Genomic DNA, 22,536 nt, shown 5'->3' with positions numbered 1-22,536 from the left:
GTTCATTCTAGACCCTTTTGAGATTGTAAAAACTAACTACCAAAACTTACTCTCACTCTAAAACTTATTTAATGTTCCTATAATTTTAGAATCCTATTGTTGATTGTTGGTCGGAACAAAAGTATCACCAGCATTATCTTTGACTCAATAAATTTTCTAGTAATTGCTCCCACATTTTCGAAGATAGAATCTGGCTTGAAGGAATAAACTGAGAAGTGGACTTCCAAGTTAAGACAGACTAACTCAAATTATTTTATCATAGTGTGTAGTTCTATGTCATTCTTAATATAATAATAGTGACCGAAACGCATTTAAACTAAATTTTGTAAATTGGGGTAAAAAAATGATTACAAAAACTTCTTGCCGAAAAAAAATTCTAGATTTTGCTGCAGCAAGTCATAGTGGGATTTTTGTCAAACATATGCTGTTATTGCTAGTGAATCCATGGCACCCTGGGCAACGTGGCTTATGTTGTTTCTTTGTTTCGTTTGATTCCGACCCAGTTACTGTCCCTACTTATCCTTGATGACAAGCTTGGATTGCATCATTGGAATTTCCTGTAAAGAGAAACGCTTCTCCTTATCCTATACAAGTTATCTCAGAAAAATATTCGATTTTATAATTTCAATAATTACATTACATTACATGAATCATACATATTTGAACAAATATCTCAGTGACTTGCACTCATTCGTCTATATTCTGAGTTGGTAAGAAAATTATATTTGAACCAAAGAAACAGAAATAAATAAATGAACTTATAATTATGACTCAGAAGGAAAAGAATTGTTTGGAATTAAAAGTGGAAGAATTTTAAGAGGAGGGAGTGAGGGCTCTATCCTTCAACAGGGATTCTGATGCCCTTCTCCCAGAGACCAAAGCACCATCAAACGTGGCAGATGTCAAATAATCACCACAAACATACAAACCCGACTCAACTCTCGGGTTTTTCTTCAGATCCGTGGGTGGGCACTGATTGGGCTGGGCAAACCCGATTCGATAGGTCCTCAAATGCTTCCACTCCCTAACCCATTTGCCCCCAAACCAACCCGAAAGCTCCTCAATAACCTTACCCACGAGTTCATCGTCGGACACACCCTCAAACAACCCAATTAGTGACACTGATACCAGGGCCTTGTCGGGTGGCCCGTACGATGGAGCCACATTCGTCGCAAAGAACATGTTGTTTACAATGCCCTTACCCGACCCGTTCAGAAATAGTACCGGGTCTTGAACCGGTATCTGATCCCGGTTCGCGGTGAAATACAAGCATACCGTGCTTCGAACCGGTTTCTTAGGAACCTGAGTAATCCTTCCCGCTAATAGTTCAATTGCCGCGGGTTCTTCGACTGCGACGATGACTCCCAGCTCACTCTTCAAAACGTCGCCGTTTTGCAGTCTTACGAGAGGTGTTTTGGAGCCGTCGAGGTCGACGGAAACGGCCCTGGAGTTGAGCAGGATCGAACCAGTCGGCAACCTCGCCGCCAGCTGTTCCGGAATAGCCGATATGCCTCTCGCCGGCAGGGTGTTGTCTCCGAGAGCGAGGCACTTGAAGATAAAATCGAACAGGCGCGATGTCGTTTCCAGGTTTGGATCAAAGAAGATTCCGCCGAAGAAGGGGCGGAAGAACCTTCCGATGATGGAATCAGAAAACCCTAGCTTCTTGAGTAAAGCAATTGTGGGGACTTCCTCTGCGGCGAAGATTTCTTCGTTGGATTTGGAGAGGACGCGAATTCTGGTGGATCCGATAAGTAGCTTGTCGAGAGGGGATCCAATCGGATTGGTGAGGGATTTTGCGGAGTCCCAGAAGTGGCGGAGAGGGTCGGCGACGGTGTGAAATTGACCATTGTAGAAAATTCGAGCTCCGGAGTAGAACTTCTGGAGATTCAGGGACTGGTAATTGAGGAGCTTTTGGGCCTCTGGATAGGCAGTGATGAAGATTTGGAAGCCGCGGTCCAGGAGGAAGCCGTCGACAATGTCGGTGCGGACGCGGCCGCCGACTGCGTCTGAAGCTTCGAGGAGGAGGAAGGGGATGTTGTTGGAGTTCAGGTGAGTGGCGGCGGCAAGGCCGGCGAGGCCAGCGCCGATGACAATGACTCCGGTTTTGGGTAGTGAGGGGTTTTGCAGAGGTGAAGAAGAGGTGGGGGAAAGTTGTGCGGAGGATTGGGGATTGAATCTGAATCGTTTTGGAGGAGAAGAGAAGGAGAGGTTTGTGCAAGGGATGGAAAATAGTGTGATAGTAGTCATTGGAGTTTGGATAAGGTTTTCGGTTAATGATCAAAAACCCTTTTTTTTCACAATAAGGGTTTGATTCTGGTGGATGTGGCTCTTGGATTAGTTTTGGTGGAGACGCTGATGTTGATGCCATGTCTTTACGTGGATTAATGAAATCTCTCGTGACATATTAATACTATCTGTGGAGAGTAAAAGTATGTTTTTCAATATTTTAAGAATATCAGAAGCAAGACGTGTCACGATATTCTCCCCTTGAGCTCCCTTCTCCTTCACACGAGGCATGGTATGATTGGATGAAATCATTTTCTTGTGCACTGCTAGGAATGTGAATAAGACGAATCCACTCTACAATGTCACTAATAGTTCAGTTGTCAACTCGTGACATTCCTCAAATTTTGACTAGATTTAACGCTGCTCCTATCATATACCTCATTGAAGAATAATCAAATTCCCTGTGCATAACTCCATACAAACAAATATGGTAGAAAGGCATTCAATCAAAAACAAAAACAAAATCTTAGCGATAATTTTTTTTTCTATCATGTCATTATTACGAAATGTATGCACAACTACACAGGTATTCTGGTCACCACGGTTATTGTTTCCAGTACGCCCCCGCAACCATGATTTTATTTATTTAAAAAGTGGGGGAAATTATTCGAATGAAAAAAAGAAAACAGCATGGTTTGGAGTTAGAATAGTATGTTCCATCAGTGAAGAGGTGTTGCTTTATGAATGGTGGGGATCAAGCCCCCTTGGTAATTGCTTCAAATACCGATAGCCTCCTTTTAGCAATCCGGCTATGTTTAAAACTGGAAATATAAGCTTGAATTTGTTCTCTTGATGGAGCTTCATCTGAACCTGGGAGTACAACCTCAATACCATCATCCAGGGGTGACCAGTCATTGGCAGATTCGGGTGAAGTTGGTTGGGAAGTTGCACCTTGCTGATCAGACTCCGCCGCTGCATGCTGCTGTTCAACAATGTCGCTGCTTAGGCCAGGCGTGCTTGATTCTGCTCTCACAGATGATGATGATGATGATGTGCCTGTCTCTGCCTACATAACTCCACAAAAAATACTCAATTCCTGAATACTTGCTTTTTTATATCCAACCTCATTGGTGTATTGCTTACTCTGGATTTGCTTTTCGAGGAGGGACGACCAGACTGAGGTTCTTCTTTTAAGTGTAACTACAAAATGTTGACACCGTTAAGCTATCAAAAACCAGAAGACAGGGCAATTTATTTCCTATTGACATTGAATAGAAAAGCATTTTACCAAAATAATAGATTATATTGTACCATTTTCAATAAAATGCAATTCGATGGATATATTTGGTACCCTTTTTCCTTAAACTTTTCAGAATCCCAGACCAATAGAATTTAGCAGATTCCTAAGACCGAAACTTAGTTCCATGCCAAGTAGCATTATCCAGGTCCAAATCGTGATCCCATGTTGAAGTGTGGGTAGTTATATTTTAGTCTAAAATGTCATTCTCAACCTAATTTAGAATGGGTCCTGTTTACAATTGATAATCACCTAATTAATCATTATCTTTTCATGTCACTGCAATTTATATTATAATTGTACACGTAGAAAACAGAGAAGGAAAGAAAGAAATTGGCTGGGAACGACAGAACATAATAGGAGTCAAAGATCATTAATTAAACCTTCTAAGACACATTTACAGTCCCTAGTATAACATCTGCCAAAGACTTGACAAATGCGTAACCAGAAGTGACAACAAAGATTTTCACACTACCCCATAGTGGAATTCAACTGTTCGCCACAGTAAGACATTCCTCATCCTAGAAAGGGAACCAAAACGGAAAGAAACCACGGGTTGCATTGAGGTTATGGTAAAGAAAAGTAAGAAAAGAAAGCATAATAATACACTCTTTTTCTTGAAAAAAACTCCTCTATTGATGAATGTTCACAATTTCATTAAAAATAGTTGCCCAACTTCGCAAGAAATTTGCATGGACAAAACCACATTCTTTAAAACACAAAATTGGTTTGGAGAGTTTCTTTGAATGTAAGCCCACCTGAAAGTAGAATTACTCTTCCAGTGGGCAAAGATTTTATCTTAATCAAACATAAAATTAGAGAATTTAAATACCCGAGCTCAATAAAGAATCATCTATGTAACAGATAAACCCACAAGACCAGTAGATAATTTTCTAGAGGAAGAAGAGAACAGGAAAAAGAAAAAAAACCTTCTACTAACCACAGTTTACCTTACCCTGACTACGTCCACGTAGAGCAGACTCTTCGTCACCTTCAAACAACCCATGAAAAGATTTATAAAAGGTCCTCTAATCCACTGACACCAGCCAGAGTAATCAACGCTTTCGCACTCGTGTTCAATAATTACCACTGGACGAATGAATAATTCTAACTTCTTACCAATCTTCCTATATATATCATTTAAAGAAAGTATTAAGTATACGTTATATTTCTAAAATATTTACTTCTTTATTTAATACAATACTAAAAGGATACAAAAAGAAACTATGAAAAAATTTAACATACTCCCATTATTACTACAAGATTTTAAGTTTAAATACTTCTAAATGTTAAAGTAAATTTTACTTCTATCCTTTAAATGTTGATATTTGTATTTCATATAATTTTTAAAAAAAATTATATTAGTTAGTTCTTTAAGTAAAAAACTTCTATCTGTCAATGAATATAGAAAAAAGTTGTGATAGGATTTTGAGAATAAAAATGTAAAATCCAAATAAAGTATTCTATAATCGACTTAGCGATTAAATAATCTCTAACTAGATTTGTACAAAGCCTAAATCAGACTTTTTAAATTACAATGACTAATTTTAAATTTAGGGGCGGAAAAAAGAAACTTCATTCAATTTTGTAAATTCGTGGAAGCAAAAAATAAACGTGTTACAGACATATCTTATAATCATAATATGTGATGGAGAAAATATACTAATCTTGCAATTCATAACAGTACAGTAACGATGCAGACCAACCTGGCATTTGGAGTTGTAGCGGCAGCTTGCAGAGTCTTCCCACGCTTTGCAAATATCTGTCTTGAACACGCTCTTGGAGGCCGACGACGAAGAAGACGAACCGCGGCCGGAGGAGGATGAAGACCTTCCACTCTTTCCCCCGGACATTGGCCTCACTAGAATGTCATCCATCACGAGAACGTCGTCGTCCCCAGTCGCCGCGGTTCGGTACATCGGCGGCGACATGAATGACGCGACCTCCATGTTCTCGATCGACGAAAGCGGTGACGGCGACAACCTACCTCGAGAGCCGAAGCTGCTGCTCCGCCCCGAACTATTGCCGCAGTACGGAAGACCTTTCGTGGACCACGCGCTGAACGAGGGAGGACTGAATGCCTCGCCGGAGGCAGCGACCTTCCCGGACAGTGGCGATCCGGCGAACAGGTAGCGCGCGAGCGGCGAGCCGGCGTCGATGTTTTCGGCGTACGGTTGAAATCGTGGACTCATCGCTGATGGTTGGAGATAGCGTCCTCTTCTCTCTTCCGAGTCTATCTGCATCGGTGGAATGTTCTCGTTCGAAGTCCTCGGCTTCAGGACCTTCATCTTGCCGTTGCTCCATGCGTTTTCCATTGCCTACTCCTGTATTTCAATGACGAAAAACAGGAAGCTGTTACGTCGAAATTTTCTCGTTCGAGTCACGACGCGAACAGATTTTCTAAAGCGATTGTGCGTTGTTAATTCGAACGCTAGTTTCGCTTCTTACAACATTAAAGCAATTGATTCGATGTTTAGTTAGTAAACATCAAAACTATCTTAAGAGTAAAATGCTTCAATCATTCAAAGAACTGGTTGAAAAGAAAATTTTCGAGCAAAATCATTGTAGAAAGATAATTAAAAATGTTGAAACTGATGGAGGAAAAGAACCGGAGAGATATTACACGCACAAATGGCGATTCAGCGCGGTTCCAGTGTCGGTTGCATTAGAGCAGAGGAAGAAGCCGACGACGACGCTGCTATTGGAGTATGTGATATATTCTCAGATAAACCTTTTATTTATACTGTGCGAAACACGATAGGAAATCAGATGTTTATTAGCGATAGTGGCCTTCAGTTTCACTCCTTTATTTTGAAACAAACTAAAACTAGAAGTTTAAGAATACAATGATTCGATTGGAGCAAATCCACGCCACAGCATGGTGCTGTTTGTAGCAGTGGACTTGGTTTTGACGTTGCCACCTTACATTGAATAATGAAAGCCATCGCACTAAGGAAGCACTACAAACAATAAGAGACTAATGGCTAATAACACCCAACAACTATACACAAGTTATTGAACAAGCAGCAACAAAGCTTTATGCACAATTCCATCATGGAAATGGTCCTAATCACTAAACTGAATCTACAACTAGCAGACAACAGCTCCATCCCGTTTCAGATGATGTCAAGGGCATTTTTGAGATTCCCTCCAAAATACAACATGAGATCGCCGCCATGAACCCTGCCCTCCGGCAGATTAAAGTCTAGGCCTTTCTGAGCAGTGCTGCAGCCTGCGGCGGAGCTATGGCAGTTTCTGTCTTGGTCTGGTTTCTTAGCAGTCAAGAAGTTCGAATAAGACGGTGACTTCATTGAAAGCGGAACCAACACCTCCTTCGGTATGAGGTGTCTTTGTGCTGGAGTTTCCATAGAATCATAGGAGTCAGACACAACACTGACGCCTGAGGAAGAATTGTTCTCAAAACTGCTACAGGCAGTGGAAGCAGCAGCTACGAGACCACGGAAAAGTCCAGGAGCAATCATGCCCTTGTTCATTTCCCGCTCTTGCACCAAGCTGCTGTGAGCAGCACAGAGGCCACTCTTTCCCCTTGCAAATTTCTCACACTTTCCATCTCCCCAGCTACATCGCTTTCCTCCGCCATGGGCCTTGCAGAAATCTGTGCTCCCTTGAGCACTTTTCCCACAACCTTCAAACCTGCATCGCTTACCCCCACCATGCCTAACGCAACAGTCGGTACGGCCACGTGCACTCTTGGTGCAACCTGCAACAGCACACCTCTTCCCACCACCATGAGCAACACAAAAGTTTGTGCCTCCATGTACACTTTTGGGGCAAATGCCACCTCCATTGAAAAGGCAGCGCTTTCCCCCACCATGTGCCTTGCACAGTGGGGTGCTTCCTTCCGCACCCTTGGTACACCCTGCAAATGAGCATCGCTTCCCACCACCATGTGCCTTGCAATACATAGTGCTCCCTTGTGCACCCTTTGTACATCCTTGCAACTGACAACGGCGCCCACCCCCATGAGATATGCACAACCCAGCCTGCCCTTCAGCACTCCGAGTGCAACCATCTATTCTACACCTCTTACCCCCTCCATGTCTAATGCAAAGTCCGGACTTACCTCGCGCAGCTTTTGTGCACCCATCGGGATAACCACATCGCCTACCACCACCATGCGCAATGCAATAATCTGTCTTTCCCTCGGCACTTTTAGTACATCCTAAGTGTTGGCACCTCTTCCCTCCACCATGGGCCTTACAATAAGCAGTTCGGCTCTCAGCACCTTTGTTGCATCCTGGTTTCTGACATCTCTGTCCACCACCATGTCCAATGCAAAGTCCAGAAGCACCTCGCGCTCCCTTTGTACAGCCAAAAAATCTACATCTCTTAGGATTGCTTGTTCGGGTCTCTGAAGTTATCCCTGTAGCCTGGGGCCCAGATGCAGGATCAATTGAGTAATTTACAACACTGGATGGTTCTGAGCATAATTGAGGTTTAGTTCCATTAGTTAATTGTTGTACCTGCACCGAACTTTTTGCAATATCCATTCTTGGAGCTAAAAGAAGTGATGGCATATAGCCACCTGATTTCTTTGCTGAGGTAGAGCCCTCATCAACAACAGGAATCCTAGAAAAATAATTATCTGCAGACGTTTGGCTTGAGAAACATGACACGTTCACATCAGTCTCGGTTGAACCTGAGCAGTCAAGTACACTTGATGCCTCATTTGTTACACCAGAAAGGCCAAGTTGAAGAACTGAGTCACATTCAGATGGCACGTGCTGAGGAAAAAGATTCGCTGACTTTTTTTTTGCACTAAAACCCAAATTGTTGTAGCCATCGTCATATGCCATTGGGGTTGGGCCCAATCCCAAAACCAATCTGCAGCCATCATCAGAAGCATTGGAAAACTTCATCCCAGTATTGCTCTCACTAGATCTATAAGTAGCCTTATTTGTTTCCCCAAAACCAATGCCATTCAAGCATAATGTAGTATCGCCGAAGTTGTCATCTTTCCTGAGTTCAGCATCATGAGGAGACAGTAAAGCTTTCATGTTTAAATCCATTATCAGATGTTGTATACTACAGCTACAGAAGGTTGAAGCAGCAGAACAGTTCACCACATACTACCACAATACTCACTTACCAACCAGAACTTTAAGACTAGTAGAACGACAAATTCCAATATACAGCTTCCACCACTTACAAAACCAGATGTATCTGACCTGTCCATTTTCACTATATCCCAGACAAGTTTAATCTTTCAATAAACTCAATTTAACCGTTGATATCTTATAACATCTCTTGGAAAGAAACCTTCGATAAGACTGCTTAATACTGAAATAAGGAGTTCTCTGGAGCTTTTCGTGCTCCCAGTGAATAAATCATTAAACTTCATTAACCCTGACAGAAACAAAGAAATAAGTAATTAATTAATTAATTAATACTTAAAGAACAAGTCATTTTTAACCCGCAGTGCACCCATATAAATCACCCTTCACCGCCATGATTGAGAGGGTTCATGTGATTAAAAAAAGGAAATGTCAAGTTTTCAGGTCTCGCCTTAACATGAGCATAACATTTATCCACAAAATACTGTAGTAAAATTAGGGGAAGACTACAATAAATATAGGCTTATTATATCAAGCTGACCAAAATATGTGAATCAGATATACATTGCGTAACAAGTTCAAAGATTGTTTATTTATGCAGTCCTCCAACATTCAACCTTGTAAAGACAGGAAAGGCTGTCTAAGCGACACACCTGAAGTTGATTGTGAGAGGTTTTACTTAACTAGCACTAAATATCCAAAACCAAGATAATTGAAAATCAAAACACTTTCATCCTTGACACACCTGAAGTTGATTGTGAGAGGTTTTACTTAACTAACACTAAATATCCAAAACCAAGAAGATAATTGAAAATCAAAACACTTTCATCCTTCACACGGGATACACGTACGGAATTCGATCTGTTAGATATGATTAAAATATTGAAATTTCAGATGCATTGCTCTTTGAGTATGCATGAATCTAGAAGGTCTGAGAGTATATAGATGAATGGGAAGCGTCTTGAGTTTCACTAACCTATGATCATAGGCACATTAAGAGATATGAAGTTGTAATAAACATTCTCAGACAAAAAGATTGAAATTTTTACTGTCAAGAATAAATGAGAAAAAAATCAGTAGTGTGTACAAAAAAAAATATAGAAATCTTAGAAGAGAAAAAACAAAAGGGAAGAAGATCAGGATATAGAAGACCAAGTTCATTCATTACATACGGAAAGAACCTCAAATCTATATTAAATATAGCTTTGACATGAAACAGAACCAAAGAGAAAAAATAAAAAATAACAATATTGGAACAACGAAAAAATAAAGGAAACAATAAAAATCATAAGGAGTTCACTGACCTTCGCCAACTCTATAAGGCTAGGATCCATTCTCATTTTGTTATGTAACTCCATAGTCATACAGTCTTTTCAGTAAATGAATTTGTTCACAAAAAGTCCAGCAGAGGCCAACTTTCCAATATACAAGAGAAGGCTAAAGATGACTAGTGCTGCTCCTGCATAAAATTTGAACATAACAAGCAATTCAAACCACAAGATTTGAAGGGGAAAAAAACTACGAATTCTGTTCTAGAACAGAACTCCAGCATACCAGACAATGCTAAATCAATTATAGGATTCAACTGTTCAACCAGGAAAACATCATAAGATAGATATACAACCAGTTCATATATGTGCAATAATACATCGCGTCCAAAAAAAAAAATACAAGCGTTCAATAAGCACACATGATGACTTCAAGAGTTGAGGCTACAGGGCCATATGCAGAATAGTAGATCTACGTTGAAACAAAAACACCAAACTCACACATTGTGTTGAATCTTAAGTTAAACATAACAAAAAGAAGAAGAAAAATCTTTAAAAATGACAAGGGGATATGCAGAGAAAAATCAACAAACTAGAAGAATAACTATTTACCAGCATCATAGTCACATCTTAAAACAAGACAAAGGAAAGATTAACACGGATAGATCGAAGATTATCATATTTTCCCGAAAGTTAAGCATCAGAAATTACAAGCAAAACACAAACAAACACAGAGTGCGACCCCTATAACCGAATCTGGCAAATTCTGCAACCAAAAACAGGAAAGAGTGCCATCTTACACACAACCAAATCCTCCGACTCAAAAACCATACCATAAAAATGAAAAACAGTAATTAAATACAGCAGCAGCAACCGACAGCATTAAGCAGAGGCACAGATAAAAATACAAAAAATCACCGAATAACTGAGCAATTCAATTACAGAAGCAGGGTATTATTGAGACAGAGAAACGAAAGCCGAAAACATACAGAGAGGACAGAAAATTCTAGACGGAAGGTAAATAGAGTTTCCAGATCTGAGAACCACTGAAAACCTGTCTCCTTGAAAACTATCGGAAGAAGAGAAGACACAGTAAAGACAAGGAAATACCGAAACATTGACGAAAGAAAGAAGAGCAACTCAACACAAGCCAAGCCAGACAGAGAAATAGAAACTCGTTACGTAATAAAGCCCCGCTAATAAATAAAGTAGAGGCGGCTCTTTTTTATTTTTATTAATATTATTTATTTTTTTATGTATACAAATTTTCTTGGGCGAGTAGTAGCAAGAACGCAAAGCTAATAAATATCGAAGGTTATAATGACAAAATTGTCCTTCTTGACAAGTGGGGGAAGAACAAGCGTCACATGCTGGCTGGGCATGCATACTTTTGGTCGAAAGGGATGCAGGTGAAAATTCCTTTCTTGCCCCAGAGTCAGCGTTTTATGCGGTCCAAAGGAAGGGTGGTTTAGTCTTTTTACATTCCAATGTAGGTTTTGTGTTTTGTCTTGGGTTAGTGGAAGAAGCAGAAGCTGTCGTGGCACGCTCGTGTCTTTCAAAGTCGAACAAATTTTGGAGAAATAATCTCCTGCGCTAACCACCCTTCGCCACCCACCGTATCAGACACCATTGATGCATTTGATGTGAAAACAAGTCAAAACATTTGAGAAAAAAAAACAAAATCAACGATTTTGATGCGACGCGAAGCTAAGTTAGCCCCAGCTTTGGGTTAGGCAGCTAAGTAAGGTCACTGTGGAAACATATTATAAATATATTTATTTAATAAATTTTATGAAAAATGGTTGCATTACTTTAGTATTTAAAATAATAGATGAGAAGAAAAAATTAGGGTTGATGTTTCTTTGATCTGAAAAGGTATTTACAGAGTAATAGTAACATGTGATAGTGAGTGTTGGATGAAGCTTTATAGAAAAGATGAGTTAGTCCTTAAGATAACATGTTAAAGAGAATGAGTGTTACTAGTTGGTTCCCCGCACCATTAAAATCCAAAATACCCAATTGGTTGGAGTCTGATTCTTATCTATTATCCCACAAAAACCCTTATCCCTCACCATCTTTAATAGCCATAGGTTCAATTTTAAATTCATTATAAATATTATGATATTATTATTAATTATTTATTATACTCTATCTTTTAATATATATTCAAAGAAGTTAAATTATTTTATTAACTCTTCTGTTACGTATTTATCTTCCTTCGTGCACACATTGGTAACAGAAGTTTTGACACGTCCTTTCATGGTTGGATTAATTTTATATTATTCTAAAATTATATATGATAAATCTATCTCACATTTTATTATAATTAATTAAACATAAATTTTGTTGAATGACAAATAGTAATGTGTTATTATAGCATATTTCTCTACTCTTTCTACATGATATTCAATGTGAAATATTTATGACTAGATTGTTACTTTAGTTTTTAATTTTTCATTAGGCTTAGTTTAACTTTTTACATTCTTTTAACCTTTGATTTACTTTTATGTTTTAAAAAAAATAAATTATTGTTCTGTCACGTTATAAATAACTCCATTAATGATTAATGATTTAAATGTATTAATTATTTAAAATTATTACAAAACAACATTTTTGTTTCAAAAATAATTTTAGTATTTAGTGTTAACTTTTTTTTACCATTATTATAATTAAAAAAATCTACCCTCCGTTTCCTCACTATTTTTTACCAGTTTTCTTTTCGGTTATTGTTGTCATCCCATATGATACATAAAGCCAAAATAATAATAATAATTTAAATTAAAATATATCATTTGTAATTCAACTACTTTGCTCCAAAGTTTAAATAAACTTACATCAAATCGATCAATAAATTTATACATTAAATCGTTTCTAAAATTAATAATTCTAATTTAGAAATAAAATATAACTTTTTTTATCTCTATAATTAAATATTGTTTTTATAAGTAAAATAAGTTTACATCGTAAACTTATTAAAATGTGAAATATGTATTTTGAAATTTTTATAATTAAAATCACTTTCATGGTAAATTCACGTGTTAAAACCGATTTTAATTTTATCTTTTTTTTCAATTATGATGTTAAGGGTGACTAAAAACATTATACAGACAAAAATTATACAAAACTTTTTCGGGACTAATTTAACATGTTTCAAATTTTACATGAAAGCAAGAATATATGCTTGTTTTTATGTCTCATTTAATCTAGTTATATCAGTACGATGTTAAAACGTATAGATAGGGCAAGTACTCTTAATTGTATAATTAATGTATAAACCACTGCAACTTTTAAGTTTCCAAAACTAGCTATATAAACATAGCTACAAATTACCAAACTACTATGAAAATTAAAATATCTCTCTGACTTTCATTTATTTATTCATGGTTACTTACAACATTATTTATTAGTGTCATACAAACTATAATTATAAGAATTTACAGATATTCAAATACATAATAGTAAATTATTTATATATATATATATATATATATATATATATATATATATATATATATATATATACGTATAAATATATGCATATATTATTTCCATCACATTCTTAATATAGAAACATATTCACACACAAAAATTACAATGTAATCACCTCAATCCAACAATACATGAGTTATCAATGGAATAATGATATGCTACAAATCGTACTGTTAAGCATATTCTATTATATACGAACATTCAACTTAGAAAAAATATCTTCAATTCCTATGTCAAGGTGACTTATCGACTTACGTTGTGATAACTTTAATACATTTAACACATCAATCTCACATAAACATATGTATCATCATATAATCATCACCAACATACTCTTACCATCAAATAGGTGTAGTTTGAGCAAGTTTGTATCACTCAAGTAACCTTGTTTCCCTCAATTGAGGTAAGATTTTTCACTTAAAGTAAATTTATATTGCTTGAGTGGAAAAATTATATATGTAAGAATTAGTTTTCTTTCTTTCTTGCTCACGTACTCGTCCAACACTTAGTTGACTATTGCATAAGTGTCATTCTAAATTTGAGAGATATTATTTGTTGTATCACCCAACAATTTCAAAAATTATTAATTTAATTTGCTTCATAAGTGTTTGAGTGACATATTATACACATTAGCTCAAAATTGGATTTTATGTTGGTTATACACGACTTTCTATGTAGGTTATTGTTAGTGGAAAACGGTAAGTGTACCGGTCGCACGTATCACGTAATAAATATATGATTCTCTTCACATGGACTTTTGCAACATATGACTAATCTCACAATTCACAATTCAAATAGACAACAAAGCTCACAAAAACACAAAGAAACTCATGTTGGTATTTTATTAAACAGTTGGTGTGCAATAGAAATTTAACATAAATTATATACAATTGTCAAGACTAGATTTCATTCACTTTATTCTCATGTATTCACAAACATCTCAATTCTAATTTCATGTCAAAATCAAGTCACAAGAATACTCAAATTTTATTCCTAGCAACTTTGAGTCTATGATAACTCCTCAAGTTCCAATTCCTTGAATCATCAACAAGTGAAATCATGCATTAAGTTCAAGAGTCTTAAGATTACTAATGAATCATGTTCTATCCCTAGATACAAGCTTCATTAGGCATTCAATTTCAATTATAGGTTCAAAAGACAATTTCCAACACCTCAAGAACCACAAATCATCCATGGATGGCCAAACAAAAGCAAGCATTAAGCATGAAAATCAAATACTAACATAGAAATGGAAAATCATATGGATTAACATCACACAATACACAAGAATTCAATTCATTACATCTAATCTCAACAAATAGGTTTAGCTCTCCATGGTGGAGAACCTAGGTTTTACAAATTGAAGAGATAGGGAAGAAATGAAAACCAAAGAGAATATGCAAGCCCTCTCCCAAGGTTCTTGGCAACTGCTCCATGCTCCAATTGTGCCTCTCATTCGCGTCTCCATCTCCAATTTGCAACTCATCTTCCTTTCCAACCCTAAAAAGGGGGAAAAACCACCATGAATGGAGGATAATACCCAAGGAGGAGATGGAGAGATTCCCAACACTCCTAGGAACCTCCAAAAAGCTCTCCAAGAACCCAAAAGTGTTTCTTTATCATAAAAAATGAGGAATGGTCCAAACTCTTGCGAGAAACAAGATTAAAAACTCATTTTTAACATGTCAGCGCGTCACCACTCAGTCTTGTCTCAGTAGCGCTCAACGCTAGGATTTACGAATTTAATGGTGCTCAGCCCCACTTTCCAACACTCAGCCTTGTGGCACTCAGTCCCAATTCGTCACCACTCAGCCTTATGGCGCTCAGCTCCAATTTTTCACCGCTCAGCCTTGGACAGTTTGACAACATTATGTATTTGAAGCACTGGGTGTGACGACAAAAAAAAAGTTAATTATTTGATTACTTTTATTATTTTTTTTACAATATACTTATAAAATTTAGAGGCAAAATTATACAATGATATCTAATTATACTTAAAATATTCATATATATATATATATATATATATATATTTACAATACTGTATGCATCTTATACCCACATCGTTTAGTACATCTTATATTTCCTACACTAGAAGAGGAAAAAAGTGTTATTTATTTACAGTTTCCCCTTCATTTACTGGCTTTCAAACAGGTGGAGGGAAAAGGTTATGGATAGGGTTCACTTAGACTGTTGGGGGTAAATAAAAGGTAACTCCGATTTGTCCTTCGATGATAATCGTGTTTGGGGCAGAGAGAAAAGTAATGGTAGAGTTTCTCGTTCCCTAAAATGTTACAGAATTATTCACTGCATTTGTTTGTCATGCATTCCCCGAGAAAACAACCACAATGTCAGCGAAGAAAGGATTAGGCATGTTGGGAGCAACCATCTATGAGAAGGTTATAAAATTTTGTTTTTCATACACAATCATAAGATAGGAAAGTGAGACAAATATCACATAAAAAATATATAACATATCATAATAAGATAAAATGAAATGAAAATTCTCCCAAATCCATAAAACTGGATTTTATCATACTTTATAAAGATATTCATTAATTTTGTAGTGACTAGTCAAGATAAATGAGCTCATGGCCAACAGAGTAACTCAAGAACATGTCATCTTGAGTAATACTAACTTATTTAAATCCCCAAGGTCATACCTCCAACTACAATAATCAAATCTTTATTTATCATAAATTTTATTTCAATATTAAACCATATAATTATATAAATAAATAGATAGGATCAATGAATAATTAAAATAAATATAAATAAATAAACAGGACTAGTACGTAACTAAAGATAAATATAAATAAGTAAATGAGAATAAATATAAATTGAATAAATAGGATCGGTGCACAACTGGAGATGAATATAAATAACTAAGTAGGAACGAGAACTAAATATAAACTAAAATGAGGTTAGGGACACCTCACTTAAAGGTAAATATAAAAATAATTATGAGGAGATAAGAAAAATAAAAGTCAAAAGATAGAATGATAAATGTCTCCTTCCCTTACCTCAGAGATTGAAAAAGATCTCAACTCTTGTTTCTCCTTTGAGTCTTACAATTACGTTTTTCCTTTTATCTAATGTGCTTCTCTCGCTCTCACATTTTCTTTTTTTTTCTCGTTGCTTTCCCTCCTATTGTTTTCACTCCACTATCCTCTGTATATAGAGGCATTGAAGATTCAATCATTAAACTCACTCAATCCTATCTTAGATCTTGTAGTACATGAATAAGAATCTTATTAATTAAAATTCTATATGTTAGTGAACGTTGTCCTGCATCATTTACTCTAAGAGAAAAACTTGTATTATATATATACATATATTTTAAAACGTAAATGTAATCTATTAAATAATGTTTATAACATTATGATATTAATATATATATATATACGTTTAAATATTATACATATATTTTGATATTTTATTTATTATTATTATTATTTTAGAATAATAATAATTTAGATGTATCTAAGTACATCATCCATACTCATCCATATTGTTATAATTAATGTAGTTTATCTATTTAATATTCACCATTAATATATATTTATTATATACATATATTTTATAGTTATTTTATATTATTATTATTTAATTTAATTATTAATTAACCCCATATATGAATCATAACGCATAGTTATTTATATATACATGAGATTTATATAACCGAACAAAAAATTATTATAATTATTTAACCAATTTATTTTATCCTAGAAATTTTTATAATCTTTATATTTAAATATACATAGTTTATTCGATTAGATATAACATAAATAAAAAGTAATATATTTTTTTTAGATGTTAGCATACTGAAAACATTGTGGTATAAATTTTGAGATGTTACACTGGGCGTGATTTCATTGGCGTCCGACGCGAGTATTTGCTTCAAAATCAATATTATCTTGTCTGATCATGCTCCTTTGAGTTCTTGTTTGTTTTCCTCCACCGCAAATGTTTCCTATTAACTTATTTAACACGCTTAAAAGAGATATTAGAGGCAAACCAAACATAAAACAACTAATACACAAAACAAAAACAAACCAAAACACACTAAACTTAGGATATACAAGATAAAGATACAAAAAGAGATAAAAATAAACATTATCAGTTATAACTAGAACTCACACAGTAAGTTGGAGCGGTAATAATTTTGTGATAAAGTATAAGACTTTTTACCTAGTTATCACAAGAACTGCCATAATAAGTGGGAGTGGTGGCCAATGGCGGACCTTTGAAGGTCCGCAAGGGAACCATAGCCCCCAAGATTTTTTAATTTTTTAAAAAATATTTTTTTTTAATTTTTGAATTTTTTTTTAAATATAATATTTAATATTAATAAATAATAAAATTAAAAATTAAACATAATGAAGAATAATAAAATTTATTGAGATATTTTCTTTCTTTCCGATTCTAAGTTTCTCACGTATTGTATTCATTTATTTCTCTTACATTTTTTCTTTTGTTCTTTTGTTTTAAAAAAGAAATAGAAAGTTAGATATAAATTCATTATCTAACTCTTAGTTCTCATTCGTTCTCTTTTAAGATAAAAAAGTAACTCTCTCCCTTCTCTTAATAGGAAAATATTAGTTTGATATTTATTTTATTTTTTTCATCTTATGAGTTTTTTGTATAGTTATTTTTTGTGAATATAAAAGAAAATTTATGTACTATATGTTTTTTCATAACCATTTCTTAAATGTGACTTGATTATCATATATTTTTTTAGTAATTACGTCTCTCAATTTTTTATTAGATTTTGATAAATTATTTTTTTAGTTAGGTCATTATCGCTCTTGCAACTCTCTCGTTTTGCAAGTGAGTGTTTTTCTCACATTTAAGATTTTCTTCATTCCTTATATCTCTCACTTAATCAATTTTTTTTAGGTTTCCAAAATTTATCGTCACAACTCCACTGCCACTCACACCAACATGTCGTCGGGGTCCTTCATCTTCTCCAACCCAAGTCTCATCATGTTGCTTGACGACGCCTCCTTCTTTGTACTCTTTGACAACAAGGTCCAAAAGCTCAATGTCCTTGAAGACACCTTCATGCGCTCCACCAAGTTCACTGTCTTTGAATACTTCAACAGAACAAAGCCTAACCACAAACTAATCAAGGACTTCTTCCTCCAAGCCCTCACCCGGTGAAAAGACGCCTTTCTCCCACTTTTCCGAATCTTTCTGCATGAGTCCATCACAAAGATTGAAGAACACTTCAAGAAGAACAAAAAGTAGAAAAATCACACTTTCTTATAACCTAACCGACATAGAATGTATAATTTCTATGTCAGGTCCAAAAAACCAACATAGAAAGTCAAAAACTTTCTATATTGGTTGCATCTATGTTGGTCCATAGGTAGTATAGAAAGTCTTTTCTAACTAGCATAAAAAACCTTCGTTGTACTAGTGGCATTATGACCACTTCAATGCTTAAGTGTCTTGCATCACTTGTTTTTCACTCATTCTCGTTTGAAAACTTGTCCTACTCTCTCTCTCTCACTCAAGTCATCTTCAAGTCATTGCTGGAATTATAACATCATTGCTAGATCATCTATGCTAACACTTGGACAATATTAAGTATTGCATGCAATAATAATTCACTACTTGGATGTTACTTCAATAATGTTTCACTACTTAAATGATATCAATCCCAAGAATATTTTTTTTTTTACTAGAAACACAACCCAGCAAACATCCAATACAAAACCGTCATTTTTTCATATACTTATTCTCGTAACTTAACGATAATCACCATATTAACGGACTGAATTTATTAGCAATGAGATATAATTTTATATGATTCAATTTAGTCATAAGTATAACATACTTATATGATCCTTATGTTCTCCACACATATATTCTTTTATCCAAATAACTATATGTTACAATTAACTTCTCTTATCTATATACTTCTAAAATCCAACAAAGTTTATAGTATTATTTCGGCTGAAATACATTTTTGGTCCTCATTTTCGTAGTATTTGTTGCGGATGGTCCTCATTTTGACAGAATGTTTAAAATGGTCCTCATTTTTATCGAATGTTTAAAATGGTCCTCATTTTCGCAATTTGTGTTTTATTTGGTCCTTTTTTGTAACGTCGTTTAAATCATTAACGAAGCATTGTACAGGTGGCACGGTTTGTATTAGGGTGTGTTACGTGTACTGTACATATGGCTAATTAACGTTAATTTTTTCAATTTAGGAGAAATTTTGCAATTAGGAAAATTTCTTCATCTTCGTCTTTCTTGAGCTCGGATTTGCAGAGGAAGCAGCTCATACTTGCCATTTCATCATTGGATTGCAGTTGCGCTCTTCATTTCAATTTTCCAGTTAATCATGATCAACAAGGTAAGTGGGTTTAGGGTTTTCTGGGTTGTGTTTGCTCGTGGGTTAGGATTTTCGTAATTCTATTTTGGGGTTTGTTTGTCCATCCACCACATAAGAGGATCTTACCAGGAAGACCCAACAAAAAAGAAGGTTGGAAGAGTGGGAGTTGAGAAAGGATAACACACAAATCAGCAAAGGAGGTCATAGAAAAAAAAATATAGCATATGCCGTCAGATTGGACATAACAGGAACAATTTTCCAGATAAGCCTATGGATGAGCAGACTGCAACACCTGCTGAGACTCCACCAGATGCCCAAACTACTGAGAATGCACCAACGGCTGAGAATGCACCAACTGATGTAGAATTCATTATTGATGTACTACATTTTGACTTTCCTTAAACTTCGTTCAATTTCACTTTTGCCAAACATATGTAGTGCATTTTGATGAGGAAGAATTAATGTTATGAATTTAACTTCTTCCAGACTTAGATCAATTTAATTTTTCCCAAGCTTAGATCAATATCACTTACTTCAATGCTCAGATTAAGATGTCATTTTGAACATGTTGGGAATAATATCAACATAATCAAACTAATTCATTTCTTCATTTAACAATAGTACTAAACAGATTGGACTTTAAAAGATTATACACAATAACAATACGAATAATACACAATAACAACATCAGTGAACCTTATTACTAATTGCAGCCTCTTCTCAGCAACCTTGAATGACTTCTCCAAATCATTAATCTGCCTCATTTGTGTCATGATGATGACATCCTTTTCATCAACTTCACCATTTGAAAAAAGTTGCAGACCACATTATTGGAACCACCACTCTGTAAATCAATAAACCAAAAATTAAAACCAATTTATTATTAACACAAAAATAAAAATAGATTGTACCTAAATTTTGTTACCAATATTCTTTGGAGTTCTTGCCATCCTCAAAGTTGTCATCTTTCCATAGTTACAAACTGGGGTTAATCCATTTCTCGTTGAACCACCAACAGTGCACGAAGTGATACATCACGGTTGCCTCCAAAGATTACAACCAGAGGTAAAGGAAGAAGATTGGGACCGTAACATACTTATATAATGGGATTGCAGGAAAAAGAAGATTGCAGCAACACCAATTGGGAATGGAGGAACAAGATTGTCAAAACTCACCAACTGCCCAAACATTCCTTACCAAAACCCTAGCTCACTTATTTATCCTCAAATATCTAACTACCACACCTGTACAGTACACATAACATACCCTAATACAAATCGTGTCACATATACAATGCTCCGTTAATAATTTAAACGGCGTTACAGAAAAGGACCAAATAAAACACGAATTGCGAAAATGAGGACCATTTTAAACATTCTGTCAAAATGAGGATCATCCGCAACAAACACTACGAAAATGAGGACCAAAAAGGTATTTAAGCCTATTATTTTAAATCCGACAAAGTAATAAATGATTAATTGATGTTATGAGTATAATAGGAATCCTAAACAAAATTTAGGAAAAAGGGACTTATAACTTTAAAATTATGTTAAAGGACATTCATGAGCCCACCAATTTTAAAACAAACCTACTCTATGTTTTTTCAATAAAATGATATCTATACATTCTTTCTTATTTTTAAATAAATATTGACATTTCTTATGTTTTCAATAAATGATACTCATCTCGCTTATAATTTTCATAAAGTGACACTCATTTTTTTAATTAAATATATTATATTGACTAAAATAAAACAAAAATTTAAAAATTAAACTTTCAAAATATAAGAATGAAAGAATTTAAACAGAAAATAAAATGAAAGGAGAATGTCAGTGTACTACAAATATGAGGAAATGAAGTAAATACCTATTTTGAAACGAAATAGGATGTAAGCATCCTTGTAATAGGATTTCACGAAAATGAAGTGTAATTTTTACTCAAAATTAAAATAATACTTTATTTTTTCTATATTTATTTAATGTTATGTAAGTCACGTTACTTTATTGTATCCAAATAATTCTATATATATATATATATATATATATATATAAATTTTATATTGTCGTGGTTACATAGTTTAGGTTTATTTTATCATTTTAAATATAATTTAATATAGTTAAATATTGCTTTTTTTATTATTATTCTCGTAAAGTTAAGCCAAGAGAAGCTGAGCCGAGCCATGTCACGCCACGTCATTAACTACGACAATTATTTATATTAACTATAAGCTTCATCGCCAGTTCGCTGCATCCAAGAAGAACAGCGTCACTACAATCAGATCCATCCAACCAAAAATTGTTTGCAAAGCCTCTCCACGTGGCACTTCCACAATCCCTCTAAGAGACTCTGATCGGAATCAACGGCCGAAGCGCCTCCTAACTGAACCCTCAAATGTTTCAACGCATTGCTGTGCACGCTGCGTCTCGAGCGTGTGGGATGCGTGTGCTTGTGCGGCCGTAAATGCACGGTGGGTCCGTTTCTGGTGTCAAAATCTAAGGCTGTGTACACGTGGCGCCCACGGAGAGGCTGATGCAGGTATCAATAATTGAATGCGACACATGGGGGCAGTCTCTAAGGAGATCCGTTGGTGACGCCAGAACCTCACCCGCGGTCCCCACCGTTAATTATTATTGTTATACTATTTATTGTTGTTATAATAAATTATTGTGATGATCCTGTGAGAGAAATGACATGAAAGTATAATATGACGTCATGATGATGAAATATAGAGTACTTTGGTGTTTGTTTTGTACTTTGTACTTTGCGGGCATGCCCATGTGTAGCTCTGATGCGCGCGCAACAATCAATCTATCTAGATCCTTCGCAATAATATTCTTT

At 35.3% G+C, this 22,536-nt stretch overlaps 3 protein-coding genes across 6 annotated transcripts; all 3 read right to left on the bottom strand.

Moving 5' to 3' along the window:
- Positions 1-764: 764 nt before the first annotated feature.
- Positions 765-2,638, bottom strand: LOC114175631 (15-cis-phytoene desaturase, chloroplastic/chromoplastic). Its single transcript, XM_028060399.1, has one exon. The coding sequence runs from the start codon at positions 2,245-2,247 to the stop codon at positions 814-816; it is 1,434 nt and encodes a 477-aa protein (XP_027916200.1). The 5' UTR covers positions 2,248-2,638; the 3' UTR covers positions 765-813.
- Positions 2,639-2,752: 114 nt separating this feature from the next.
- On the bottom strand, positions 2,753-6,320 carry LOC114175632 (putative protein TPRXL). 2 transcript variants are annotated; one of them, XM_028060400.1, is made up of 4 exons: positions 6,149-6,320; positions 5,230-5,847; positions 3,370-3,426; positions 2,753-3,292 (listed from the first exon to the last, which is right to left on the bottom strand). In XM_028060400.1, the coding sequence occupies exons 2-4, from the start codon at positions 5,836-5,838 to the stop codon at positions 2,981-2,983; spliced, it is 978 nt and encodes a 325-aa protein (XP_027916201.1). In that variant the 5' UTR covers positions 5,839-5,847; positions 6,149-6,320; the 3' UTR covers positions 2,753-2,980. The 2 variants fall into 2 exon arrangements, with proteins under 2 accessions (XP_027916201.1, XP_027916202.1); XM_028060401.1 differs by having other exon boundaries at positions 6,153-6,245.
- Positions 6,321-6,332: 12 nt separating this feature from the next.
- Positions 6,333-11,133, bottom strand: LOC114175630. Of its 3 annotated transcripts, none has more exons than XM_028060396.1 (3): positions 10,977-11,133; positions 9,903-10,057; positions 6,333-8,890 (listed from the first exon to the last, which is right to left on the bottom strand). In XM_028060396.1, the coding sequence occupies exon 3, from the start codon at positions 8,551-8,553 to the stop codon at positions 6,640-6,642; it is 1,914 nt and encodes a 637-aa protein (XP_027916197.1). In that variant the 5' UTR covers positions 8,554-8,890; positions 9,903-10,057; positions 10,977-11,133; the 3' UTR covers positions 6,333-6,639. The 3 variants fall into 3 exon arrangements, with proteins under 3 accessions (XP_027916197.1, XP_027916196.1, XP_027916199.1); XM_028060395.1 differs by having other exon boundaries at positions 10,856-11,039; XM_028060398.1 differs by having other exon boundaries at positions 10,921-10,986.
- Between the last annotated feature and the right edge of the window lie 11,403 nt (positions 11,134-22,536).

The sequence above is a fragment of the Vigna unguiculata genome, chromosome 3 (assembly GCF_004118075.2).
Source record: "Vigna unguiculata cultivar IT97K-499-35 chromosome 3, ASM411807v1, whole genome shotgun sequence".
NCBI lineage: Eukaryota > Viridiplantae > Streptophyta > Magnoliopsida > Fabales > Fabaceae > Vigna > Vigna unguiculata.
The sequence above is the reverse complement of the archived record's forward strand: the minus strand, read 5'-3'. Positions and strand labels throughout refer to the sequence as shown.